Consider the following 13,035-nt stretch of genomic DNA (forward strand, 5'->3'; position numbering starts at 1 on the left):
CTGCTGGGTCTATCTAACGTAGCCCATTCAAGCACGGCCTGTCCTCCCATTCATACATAGGGCAGAGCCCCCCGATGGCATTATGATGCCTCAAAATGAAATCAACGAGATGCAACCGACAATGCTCTGTTATGATGCATCAACCAGAATTGTTTTCAACAAAATGCTAACAACCAAGTAAAGCAAACTGTTTATTTTGTATGTCTAGTTACACAGAAGAAGATTCAACGGCAAAAAGGAGATGAGATGCAACATAAATCAATCTAGCGATCTTCACTCATTCATCCTTGAGGGTCCCTACCTCGCGGTTCCTCCTCTCAGCTAGCATCGACTTGGTTTTCTCCAGCACACCAAAGAAGATGGACCCACCGATGCCGATCCACAGCACTCGTGGCTCAATGCCCTGCCATGTCCCAACAGAATCAAATTAGTTCAATGCTTCGCAGCACCACCCCTATAAGTCAGAACACTATAGACAGCACCATGGCTGCGGCCAGACATACAGAACAAGAGAGGGCTAAGTGGCCAACGCCATAGTCCCATAGAATGCAGCAAACTTCATATAATGTACCCACAAGGCCACAATTCAGCATCCAAAATTCATCCAATGGTGAATCCAAAAGCGTCGGGCAATATAGTTTTTTGTTTTTATTTTAAAGTCGTGAAACTGTTCAAACACGCAGTGCTTTACCTTTAAAAATGCCATTGGTCCTTCCTCTCTGAGGATTGTCTGAGCACAGCTTACAATTCCAGAATATTGATTTCCTTGTCCCTGCAATTACATCCAACACACAAATGGTCAGTAGTGCAAATCGGGATATCTAAGTGTTAAGTTTTGTTACATGTACATATACTCACCTGAACCATTAGTCTTGTCTTCATGACATCAAGGGGAGTTGTTACAGCTCCGGTAATGGCACCTAGCAAAGTGATTCGATTAGAAAGAGAAAATACAAGAACCCAAGAGAGGGAAGCCAGATACTGAGGAAGCAAGTATGATAACTAAAAAGGATTGGACTGGTAATGAAGTTCTACCAGCAAAAGCACCAATAAGTGCATTCTCTGGATCATTCAACTCCCTCTTTGCCTGGATAAATTGTGAAAATAAATATATAAATATGGTAAGCACAAAGACTTCTCAAAAGCTTTAGTTGCAGTTTATGTTAGGCAATTGTTTACAGCAACTGCTGCTTAGTGAAGACGACATAATATGAACGACCAATCAAGTTATTCAGTCCTAAAAAGATGTGAACAGATGTTGATGGAAATACAGGAGCAGACAACCTTGCATCTAGATGGAATACTAACATGTGGCAAAAGAAATACGGTAAGTGCGAAGAATTGTTGAAAGTTCACGTTACAGTTTATGTTGCACCTTGGCTACAACAATTGCTGCTTAATGAAGACTACACAGTATGAGCCATCAATCAAGTCATCCAGTTCTAACAAGCGTGAACAGATTCTGATGGAAGTACAGTGGCATGCCAAATCATATCTACATGATGCATTGCCATCAGGGGATAACAAAATGCTGATCATAGGCTCATAGCACAGGATTTAACCCTACAGAACAAAATCATCCAGGGACAACGCGGAGCAACTTATGAATGCTCAATCTTATTTCTAAGACCATAAGTGGTTTCAAGCCTTTAATGGACTGTTCATGAGTAGTTTGGGAGATGTGAGAAAAAATTATTAGTCTCAGCAATGGTAGAGGAGTACCACAAGTTTGTAACCAATTCGAATTTGCTCATATATGCAGAACTGAATGGCATCAAATGGAAGATCCCGAAGTAGAAAAGAACCATAACCCTGTCAATCAAAAGAAATCATAATGGATAACATTGCTAGACTTATTGCATCAAATCAACAGTTGTTCATTCTTCAATAGAAGTTAATATTACATCTTAAAAGATTGTTCACCAAATAACAATGCCAGAATATACATACAGCGTAGAGTCCTTTAAATCCTTCTTTAGCAACAATGAGGCGAACAGCATCAGGTGCAGACTTGAATTGACGAGTTTGCATTCTTTGTTTGACTACCTGAATGCAATGAGACCTAAGTTTGAATGCAGTACAAAACTAACTGCAGCAGAAAAATATAAAATTACTGACCTCTGTAGGGACACGAACAAGGGAAGCTGCAATACCACCAATTGCCCCTGCAGTCTGTAGCAATCGCATTTAAAAGACATGGCCAACACAGATCAATATGCTGTAGTAGAGACTAAGCATTCATGGAGAAGAAGGAAATTAACGTTCTTGGTAATTTATAAGCTAAAAATACCATAAACAGATTTTGCAGGTATAAAATGAACAATAATAAATGGTATAAACAGCAAAGTTGTGCAACAAGCCTTGTCCGTGCTAACTTACAAAATGGGCAACAGCACTCAAATTTTCAGGAAGTGTCTCCAGTAGTTTTCTTTTAGTTGGTTCATACACTCCAACAAAAATTGCAGAGGCCCTGTGGTAAATTACAGATTAGGCTATCACAGATAGGAATAGGATCAAAGGTAAAGACAGCAATTTCATCTCATGGTGTGTTCGCAAAAGGTTAATCCACAGAATCTGACTTCTTAGAAGAGTGCATGGCAGTTGGTTAAAGGTAAAACAACACTTGATTAGCTAATAAATATGAAGGAAGGCAATAATCGCATCATATTATTACTTCAATATAGCATCCAACAAAATGTGGTGATTGCTAAGGTAGTGGCATAATAGGTTAACATCCTGTAGCTTAAAACAACTTTTAGGAAAACAAGCATCATGCACCAAGCTAACTAACAGTTAATGCAACTTGACAAAGACATATCATGTACTCACGGGAGGACGCCAGCAAGATTTCCAGCTAATCCAGAATACAAGCCTTTCCATTCAATCCGGCTTCCGCCTCGAGCAGCCTGCAGAAATCACAACCTTCACACATCAAGTACTTGCTGCAACCATAAAATGGCGGTAAACAAAGAGCAGAAGGAAATGGATTCGTCTAGGAAACTAGAAGCACATTATAGTAAATTATAAAAATAGAGATGCAACTAGTTTGATCATGAGTGGAATAGGATTTGGTGCACATTGCAGGCACACTTAGATAAGAATTATTTATGGCAAAGCACATCACTGCCCTAGATTCCTGAAGATGCTATATTATAGAAATAGATATCGTGCAGCAAAAAACAAACTGACCTGAAGCCTGGTCTTAATAGTATCGATAGGGTACAGGGCTGTTTCCACAACAACACCAGCGGTTCCTCCAGCTATGCTGCCCTCTGGAAAGAAATGTTATACAGAAGGAAGATTAACAACTTTTTATTAAAAAAAACTGAAAAGATGGCAAGATGATTGGCAACTTTATATATTAGGAGAACAAAGAAGCCCAGGCACATTGTATTGAATAACATTGAGCAAAGGCTGGGCAAGCCCTATGATACCATTTGCAAACCCAGCGACAATGGCCACACAAACCCTCCGGCCATAACCACAATGACCAAGTTTTGAGGAAGTAAACTAACTAACTCTGAGAGCAACTGGATAAGCAATTTGCATGCTGCATTGTGCACACTACTCATTACGCCACAGAAACAACTGAAGTGCCCAATAACACTGACTCTAGCTAGGGTGTTTATACAATTCATTCACTGGGCATCCAAATGTTCAATTCGAGCATGAATTGTGTGTGACCGAACGATTTCATCAAGGAGCTTGCAACTTGCTAGATGAGAAACCGCAAAAATTATTCAGCTGCATGCCTGCATCGCGGAGCTAGAGATCCAACAAAACGGAGCGGGCAATACTGCTGGAGGGGCTAATAAGAGAGAAGATTAACGCACCGAGCAAAACCTGAAGGAAATTGAACGACTTCTCTTGTCCACCTTCCCCTCCCCCCATGTCTGACTTGGCTCCGGTGGCGGGCTTAGCTGCGAGGGGGCAATGGGGATTCAATTCAATTGAACCGCCCAAAGCAATTCGGTACACAAAACTGAGCAGCAGGAAGCAGCCAACCAACCGCAGCAAACTAGTTGTACAAATCCATCCAGAAGAGTAGGGTTTCCTTACCAGCAAGAGAGGGAACCAGTCGGAGAGCAGTGGGGAGAGGGTGCGGCGCCCGCCGACGCGCCGGCGAGGCTAGTTTGGGAGGGGGGAGGCAGAGGGGTTTATCACTTTATCGGATTCATTAGCGGGCAATGGCTTTTTTTTTTTTTTTGAGGGGGGGTGGGGGGGGGGTGGCAATGGCTGCCCGCCGCGCAGGCACAGAGAAAACAGGGTTAGCTGCTGCTGACAGCCAGAGACCACGTGGGCCTGGGGTTTTTTTCTCTTCCACACGTATTTAGGCCCAGCCCACACAGTTCAGCCCATGTTCTTATATTACCCCTAAAATTTACAGATACCCCCCTAATTTGGATCGCGATGAATAATGGCGACCCGAATATTTTCATTTTACCCCCTAAAATTTACAGATAATCCTCTAAAATGGATCGCGATTAATAGTCGCGATCCGTTTATTTTCATTTAACCCCTTATTATTTTCAACTAACCCCCTGGTCGTGGTCCGCTTCCTCCTCTGCCCGTCCGCCGCCACCGCCGTCGTCCTCCACGCCGGAATCGCGAAGCCCCACCTCGGCCACCCATCCCCGGCTCGATCCCTAGCACCATTCCCCCAGCAAACTCAGCATCCGCGATCGCGATTGCGCTAGGGATGGGCGACAACGAGTGGGAGGCGAGCAACTCCGTCCAGGACGCGGCGGTACTCCGGCGAGACAAGCAGCAAGAGGCTCCGTACCAAAGGTCGATGGATGGACGGCGATAGAGCGAACGCGTCCCGGCCGCGGGCACCTGGCGTGTGGCGCCACGGAGCACGCAGGCGGCGGGTCGGCTGTCTGTGTGCCTGTCGTCGGCCAACTGGCAACTGCGGGTACAGCACTACATCTGCATGCCGCGCCGCGCAGGCGCGTCGTCGCGGCGACTGAGCTGTCCTCCCGTGGCTGGACGGGGCGCGCCGATGGTATCGTCATGCGCCGCCGCCTCCTCCTATGCAATTTTGCAACGCAGGATTCCAGGGGTCCAGGGGACGACGTCTCGCAGGAGCAGCGAGTGAAAGTAGTGTGATCAGCAGCCAGGAGGCTGCTAGCCTTACGAGGCTGACACTGAACGTCAACAGCTTCTTCCCTTGTATGCTGCCATGATCAAGCTCCTTCAGTGTGCTGAGCTCTGAGCTCTGCTTGCATTCATTCAGGACAGGGGAATGATGCAAACAATCTAATGGTCGCGACATATTCCGCACGCAGCCGCTCGCAACTGAAACCTGTTGATTTCAGGGCTTCAGGCTTTGATGCATGTGCCTGAAAATTGTTGCCAGAATGCCAGGCACAAGAGAGAGCTGATTGTGTTATCTGCTGACCGCTGCTCTACCATGAGCAGTACCATCCCCTGATTTTGTCACCTCGTCTGAATGTCTGGTATAGAAGACACACACTAGTATAGAGTACTTCACAAAGCAAGTGTACAGGTATTTTTCAAGTTTCAAGGTATGAATTTCGCGGCTCTGTTTAACATCTTCAAGAAACAAAAAAAAAATCTGAAACAGACGAACATGTATCCTTAGGATGCATAGTCCATAATTGCGGCAAATGTGTTGTTATTCCTGCAGTCGTTGAACACTGTGTTAAGGTTCAGACAAGGGCACTGAAATGAGATCCTGGTTCCAGAAAGGACCTGATCAAGTTGGTGCATGCCCAACCTAAGTGAATATTACTACGATGATGTTCAGCTCAGCAGAATCCCTCTGATCAAATGCAGGATGGGAATTTTGCAAAAAATTGTGCCCTTGATCGACTCAATCTTGTGAGTTTTGACCTCTCCATAGGAAGTGCTTTGTTTGAGCACATTACTACTGCAGACAGTTAGCCTTGTCACTGATCCCCAGCTTAACTTTTTCCGCTCGGCGAAAGTTCCCTGGTGGTGATTCAGCAATGGTATTTGGCCTGGATTTTCTGAATAGATTATCTGAAATGAAATAGTTCATTTTTACTATAGTTGTCTGAACTGCACACTGTACGACGACCGTAGAACTTGCGTCAACCAATATAATCAATCCCCCTGTAAAATACGGTTTTTCTATGCTTTGACACGCCCAGTACACAGAATATGGAACATGTTGATTTCAGGGCTTCAGGCTTTGATGCCTGCCTGACAATTGTTGCCAAGCACAAGAGAGAGCTCATTATCTTATCTGCTGACTGCTGCTCTACCATAGTTTAGTACCATCCTCTCCCCCTGAAAGGCTGAAACTGAAAGCAGCATGCATGCCCATGTGGGAAATTGTGATTAGCTGAAACTCATAGGTTCTAGGTCACATTTCTGAATATCTGGTGTATATAGTAGTACTTGAAAGAGTAAGTGTACATGTATTCTGCTAGTATACAGTCCTTTTGGTATATATATCCGACAAATCCGAAAGAAAAAGAAATAACCCATCAACACGTTGTCTGAATGTCCTGTACGATCAGTTTGATGAAGCAAAAGCAACGCAGCAACCAAAGCCGTGCAATTTAACCACCTGTACGATACGATGACCGTCAGTTTGAAGAAGCAAAGCAACCATCGAAACGATCAATGGATGCAGGCTCCCGGGACGGTCCACTTGGCGGCGTGCTTTGCCCAGTGCGGCATCCTGGTGTAGTTCTTCCAGTCGCCGAGCACGGTGGCGAGGTCCCTGAGCTTGTTGGTGAGCCCAACGCAGCAGTTGGCGTGCATGGTGCAGATCTTGCGGAGGTCCTTGCCGTAGCTGCAGAAGCCGCCCATGAAGGCCGGGTCCATGTACTGCACCCGCAGGCCGAGGTCCCTGACGAGCCCCTTCTTGATGGCGTTGAACACCGGCTGCTCGTTCCTGCCCGGGTACCTCTCCCTGGCCTCGTGCCACGCCCTCGTCATGGCGATCGTCCGTTTGTTGGGACGGACGTGGAAGAAGCCCGTGTTGGGGAAGTTGTCGATGTTGTCCGGGTCGCCGAAGAAGACGTCGCTGGAGATGCTCATGTCCGCGTACGCCGTCACGTGCTTGAACGGGTTCCGGAACCACATCACGTCCACGTCCTGATCACAATTGCCGTCATGTAATCCATCTATCCAAGGAAGAGGAACAGCGGAGGACGATGGATTCAGGAGTAGTGAGTTACTGACAGTGAATAGGAAGTTGTATCCGAGCTGCAGGACGCGTCGCTGGAGCTTGAGCTTGCTCCAGACGAGCTCGAGGTACTCCTTGGAGAGGAAGAACTTGGCGGAGGCGAAGTCGACGCCGGGGATGGTGTATAGGTAGCAGTGCGGGTGCAGGGCTCGGCAGCGCTCCATGGCCGGCGGGTCCATGGCGACGATGAGGACGTGGGACAGCAGGTGCGCGATGCCGTCGCCGATGCGGAAGCTCTCGAGGAAGAGGTCCAGCAGCGACCCCGGCGCCGCCCACGCGTGGTTCACGCACGTGATGATCACCGTCCGGTCGTCCGCCGTCGCCGCGCGCGCCACCACGGCGGCAAGCCCACGGAACTCCGCGTCCTCGTCCTCCTCGGCGTCGCGGCCCTGCCATTCGATCGTTAGTTCCATCATGCGTGAAACATGAGCACATAGATAATAAACACGTTGACTAAATACTGTTGGTAGATGGTTTAGTTGTGGACTTGATTGGAATCGTTTATTTTTTCGGAGGAAATTTAGTAATTCGTAGTAGACTTGAGATGGCAGCAAAAGACGCTAAAGTTGCAACGCTGGAGTGAGATGCAATACACATCAGGTAGGCATGCAGCTTCGTCGTTATTCCCGATTCCGGCCCATGTCAACGACGATCGAAGAAGAAGAAATAAATCGACGAACAACAAGCAACTACCAACCTCTTCTTGTTGTCGATGGGCAGGACTGGCCGGAAGGCGGCTTAGATCATCGGCGGTAGCATCAGTGGCAGCACCAGCAGCTCCAGGCTGCTTTGTGGCGTCAGAATGATGATCAGCGGCAACGATCACCGGCGGAGGACCTGTCGGTGTTGACGACGGGGAAGAACAAGAACAAGTGCCGTCACGGCCTGATGAGGATGATGACGATGATCTCCCCCCGAAGAATTGCACCGGCGCCACGGGTCGGGTGATGAGGTCCTCGGGGCGGCGCTGCAGGAGCAGGACGACGGTGAGCGCGGCGACGCAGCCGAGCACGAAGGACGCCGCCTGCCGCCCCGTTGCCTCCGCGGCGACCTTCGCCATCGCCGCCGCTTACTGAAGCCGGCTGGCTTTTAACTCGCTAGTGTGTGGTTTCTGCAGCGCCGGCCGTGTAGTATGACTAGTGTGCGCTGCAGGTAGAGGCGTGGGCATGTACGCTGCCCAGCCTAGAGAGTGAGATGTGCCGATCGATGTGGGTGCAGAGGCTTCCTTAAGTAGGAGGGCCGGCGGCCTCACCTCTTGGAATTTGCAGACGTAACAAGGCGTATGTGGCGGCAGCTAGCTAAGGCATAGAGCTAGCCCAGCACCATTACTATTTCTACTCTCTGCAGTGGCACAAGATTAATTACTAAATTAACCAAATGCACTGACGGTGAACTGGGAAGCAGAATAGTACGTAGAATACTCCATTCTTTGGGACTTGGAAGCTTCCCCTGTATAATAGTGAACCATTCTTTCATAAAAAAAAACGTATTGAACTAGCAGGTAGAAGAAGTATCCCATTAGTAGTAGTGGTGTATGCGTATAAATTGTTTGTCTTTGTGCGTGGGCGCGTGTGGTATCAGCGTAGTGTGTTCTGCTGACTGATGGGTGATCCGCCTTGAGAGTTGGTGCCGGGGAGGATCTCGATGGATGGATGGATGCACATGCTGATGACATCTCAACCTATCTATCTTAATACTATATCCGTGGCTGACGGATCACCCATCACATGCAGACGAAAAGCCTTGAGTTATTCTTAGGACTCAAGTTGTAGTGGTATTCTCCGCTGCTCGCGTCACTGAACCGAAGACGGGTAATCAGGAACGAGGGATACGGACTAGATACTCGTCCCTGATAGGTGGGTCCGTCCGATCATGCCATGCGGGTCAAAGTACGAAGACGCGTGGAGCATAAATTAGGAGGATGGACGAATCAATTCAGCTCGAATATTACCGAATATTTCTTGTAAACTGACTCAGATCGCTTTCCATGTAATAACCCTATTCGATTCTAATCCTAAGTCGTTAGCCTATGTAAGGTGGTCAGGGACGCCCTCCGAGGGTAACTCATCCCACCTCACGTTAACTCTTCGCATCTGCGATCAGCAATACAATCCAACAGAACACACGACGTAGGGTATTATTCTCCGGAGGTCTGAACCTGTCTAAACCCTGCGCCCCTGTGTTACCATTCGAGTTGTTGATCTTACGATTACCACCGCTTACAAATCTACCACCTGGATAACCTTGATGGACTGCTGGTCACTAAAAACCATACCAACTGTAAGGACAATATAATTAATCTGGAATTCAGGATGGCAGGTGTGCTCTGCTAATTTCGCCATCCGTGTGAGAGGTCTCTGCATGAGGACGACTGCTCCGTCTACCCATGCCATTGCCATTCGCTTCCCTGTTTAGACGGGCCGGATGAAAACGACCGTCCGGCGCGCTGCTTGGAATTCCTCCTCTTCCTCTTGTCAAGTCTCAGCTGAAATTTGGACCCGTCGCTAGCTACGGTCCGTGAGGAATTAAAAGACGCTGCTAATTCGATGGGTTGGGTTGGGTTGTGTCACAAGAATTGGTGGCCTGTTGTCCAAAGGTTACCACTTATAGCTAGGTTGAGCCAAGGAGGATACATGGTTGCTAGCTAGGCGTATGCACATCGAGCATCAGCATTAGATCGATTACCATTCTTTGCAAGCCTGTATTATAGTATTTACATTCGCCTTTTCGGCTCCAGTACCATTGAAGACTGTTGCTCATTTCATTTGCTGACCGGTCAGCTAAAAGTGTCGTATGCTTGGCACTGGATGGTGGAAACAAATAAAGTGCCATGCATGTCATTTGACGGGTCGTTAATTACTAGCCTAGCATTGTTTAAATTAAAGGAAATGGTAGCAACAACATCAGCTCCGTATACATGTTAGGTCGCAAATAAATCGCTGTTGCAGCGCTGGCTCAATAAACAGGTCATCAGCTCCGGTCCTGGGTGTTTACCGCCAAACAGGGGCAGGACGGATGGAGTTAGTGATGCACAGAGAGAGGGAACGTGGATCTACTAACAATATCTCTGTGGGGGCGTGTGATTTAATTAATCACACAGTATAGGCTCCAGGTAACAGTACTGTTTCCATAAAAAATACCACCAGGATTAATTGATAGTATGAGATGGACACCAACGTCACATAATAATTAGGCGGTTTGGTGATCAATGGTAGGACTAGCTACCCACGACTCACTGCCCTGGTTTTTCTTTAATTTAGTTTCCTAGGGCTAGGAGAGCGACAATAAGGAGCGGTAGCCTGATCGGTATACACGGTACGGGTTACCGGGAGGAAAAAATCCATGCTCATCCTGTTTTCTTAGAAGGTCAAAGCATCCTTAGCATACCTTGACAGAACAACAGTACGTTTGATTAGTAGGCGATTAAAGTACTTTATTTACCCGAGTTATGCATCACCATTTTTGTTTCTTATTTTCCTGATACGTAGTACCATCAATGTGTTTGAGTCGGTGAATTTGTCGAAATTATATATCTTTGTCCTCTCTTTTTTTCCCCTTTAATTTCATCTTCTTTATTAGAAGCTCCTTATAGGCTGTGATTGGTATCCAGCCTCCCATAATTCAGCTTCGCGTGTTTGGTAGTCTGCACAAGACCTTTAGCGAGGCTTAGCTAATGCACGAGAGGGGTGCTGGTCAGATGTACTGGAAACAGAAGTGGGATTCGCTTCTAGCAATGCAGGCGTGGCTTAGCCATGACTTTGCTTTCTCATCACCTCCCGCAGCTTTCCCATCTCCTCGCCTCCTTGTACTACTCTGCCTCCTCCACCGCCGTCTCATCGCTCCCGTCACAAGATGCCCCTCGCCGGCCGCTCGCCTCCAGCCCGTGAGCGATCTCGACGAGCTGTGGCAGAGACGAGCGCACTAGGCTACCGAAGCTTACGAACTCCACGGACTGGGGTTTCTTGGATTCGAGCCAGCTCGCGCACTAGATGGCGTTGGTGTCGTCAATGGTCGACGTCAATGGATAGCATCGACAAAGACGGGCTTGAGCTCCATGAAGCTGTTCACTACGAGGCTATCCACAGGCGGCCGGCGGCGGAGATGACGCGGCTTGTCAGAGGGCCGGCGGCATCGTCCCGGAGGCGCGCGATGAGCGGCGCGAGGCCGAGGCCTAGGAGCGCGTCGAGGCTCTCACATCCCTTGGGGAGGCTGGCCTCGGCACAGGGGAAGCAAAGCGCGAGGAATTGGATCAGGAGCGCGTCATCCTGGGGCCGCGGGAGGAGGAGCATCGCTGGAGCTTGATTTGGTTGTGCTCGAACTTGATTCGGCCATGCTTGAGCTCGACTGAGCCTCGCCGGAGCTGGCAGCGGCGGCGGGGCTCGTCAAGGTGGAAGCGAGGACGGGGCGTGGAGGAGAGAAGGGGGAGATGATGGGTGGGCGTGCGGCCGGGAGGGAGAGGGGCGGACGGCGGTACGGAGAGGAGGACATCGGCCACGGACGGGTGAAAGGGAAGACGGGAAAGGAAGCTGGACCCACCTATCAGTTAATCTTACCTATTATTAAATATCAGACCCACCTCTCATTGATAGAAGTTGAACCAAACTAAAAAGGTAAAAGTGGACAGAAGCGATCCTCAATTTCAGTGTAGAATAGATATAGCGCCGTATGGTCCTAATCTCTATTTCTTTGCAAACCAACCATTCAAGGCCGGCGGCATTATTCGATGCTACTATTGCTGATTTGCAGAGCTGCTCAACCGTCAACTAGTGACATGGACAGGCGCTACGTGGCAGCATGTCTCAATTCAAACAGAAGAGAAGGTTCAGCTGGCACGTACCAATCAGAGCCACTGGTACTTTGGCTGCTCCATCAATGAATTAGACAGATCCAGTACACGTGTACTGATGAGTTTGGAGAATCTTGTTTTGCAGTACCGTTGATCTAATGCAGGAGCCGGAGCAGGTAATAAGCTAGCTGGAAATAAGTGTCACGCTTGTCATTTGATGGGTCGTTACATGTTAGGCCATCCCATATCATGTCAGTAGTACTTGCGATCGATAGTCGAACGTCACAACTCTGGACAGACTTTCCTATCGTATCGCATGGTCTAGTTCACTAGCTGCTGAATCATCAAAGTGATGAGCCATTTCTGAAGAGATAGCTGTGTCACCGTAGTCCAGCCATCCAATCATGCATACGATCAGTCAGGTTTATTACTGAGAGGACAGTATTTGCAACGAGATATACACCATAAATCGCTCTTGCATATGCTGGCTCAATGATCAGCTCAGCTCCGATCCTCTTCCACAGGCGGACAAAGACTTTTGCGCTCAATTTCGCCATGACAGTTACGTTACGTGCGGGGCCAAGTTATTTTTGCTTTTGTCCTTGCTCGCCGGGGCTGCGTCATGAATTCCACCGAGATATATTGGTGACGAGACACTGTGTTTTCTTCTTCTCCTCCTTTTAGACGCACACAAAAATTTTGTCTATTCTGCTGATATGAAAGCTTCAGCAGTTTGTTTCGTTATCTTGCAAAAATCCGGGCCAGCATTTATTTGCACGCCCACTTCACTTCGTCATTTGGCCCACCAAATAAATATTGCTAGCATTGACCCACTATCAGAAGCCTCCTGGGCCTCGAGAAATACCTTTTTGTCCGTGTTCTCTCTGAGGCCCGTGTGGATTTGGTGGGAGCCTGCAACCCAACTCTCACCATCATCTCTGTGCATTGCATTGCAAATTTGATCGCAATAAGCACGAGACTTTGCTCCCGGATCAAGAGAGAGAAGCATGAATTTGATAGCAATAAACAGGCGCTGCTGCATCCATCCCATTTTAATTTACACAGG

General features: G+C 48.0%; 2 protein-coding genes across 2 annotated transcripts; both read right to left on the reverse strand.

Moving 5' to 3' along the window:
- Positions 1 to 110: 110 nt before the first annotated feature.
- On the reverse strand, positions 111 to 4,209 carry LOC117839021 (S-adenosylmethionine carrier 1, chloroplastic/mitochondrial). Its single transcript, XM_034719252.2, has 12 exons — positions 4,060 to 4,209; positions 3,834 to 3,920; positions 3,190 to 3,272; positions 2,830 to 2,906; positions 2,380 to 2,470; positions 2,119 to 2,172; positions 1,951 to 2,046; positions 1,723 to 1,812; positions 1,036 to 1,087; positions 859 to 920; positions 692 to 772; positions 111 to 403 (listed from the first exon to the last, which is right to left on the reverse strand). Exons 2-12 carry the CDS (start codon positions 3,889 to 3,891, stop codon positions 278 to 280), a joined length of 870 nt encoding a protein of 289 aa, XP_034575143.1. The 5' UTR covers positions 3,892 to 3,920; positions 4,060 to 4,209; the 3' UTR covers positions 111 to 277.
- Positions 4,210 to 6,357: 2,148 nt separating this feature from the next.
- LOC117836592 (uncharacterized protein At4g15970) lies at positions 6,358 to 8,447 on the reverse strand. Its single transcript, XM_034716054.2, has 3 exons — positions 7,881 to 8,447; positions 7,180 to 7,572; positions 6,358 to 7,092 (listed from the first exon to the last, which is right to left on the reverse strand). The coding sequence occupies exons 1-3, from the start codon at positions 8,241 to 8,243 to the stop codon at positions 6,613 to 6,615; spliced, it is 1,236 nt and encodes a 411-aa protein (XP_034571945.1). The 5' UTR covers positions 8,244 to 8,447; the 3' UTR covers positions 6,358 to 6,612.
- Between the last annotated feature and the right edge of the window lie 4,588 nt (positions 8,448 to 13,035).

Source organism: Setaria viridis, chromosome 9 (genome assembly GCF_005286985.2).
Source record: "Setaria viridis chromosome 9, Setaria_viridis_v4.0, whole genome shotgun sequence".
Lineage (NCBI taxonomy): Eukaryota > Viridiplantae > Streptophyta > Magnoliopsida > Poales > Poaceae > Setaria > Setaria viridis.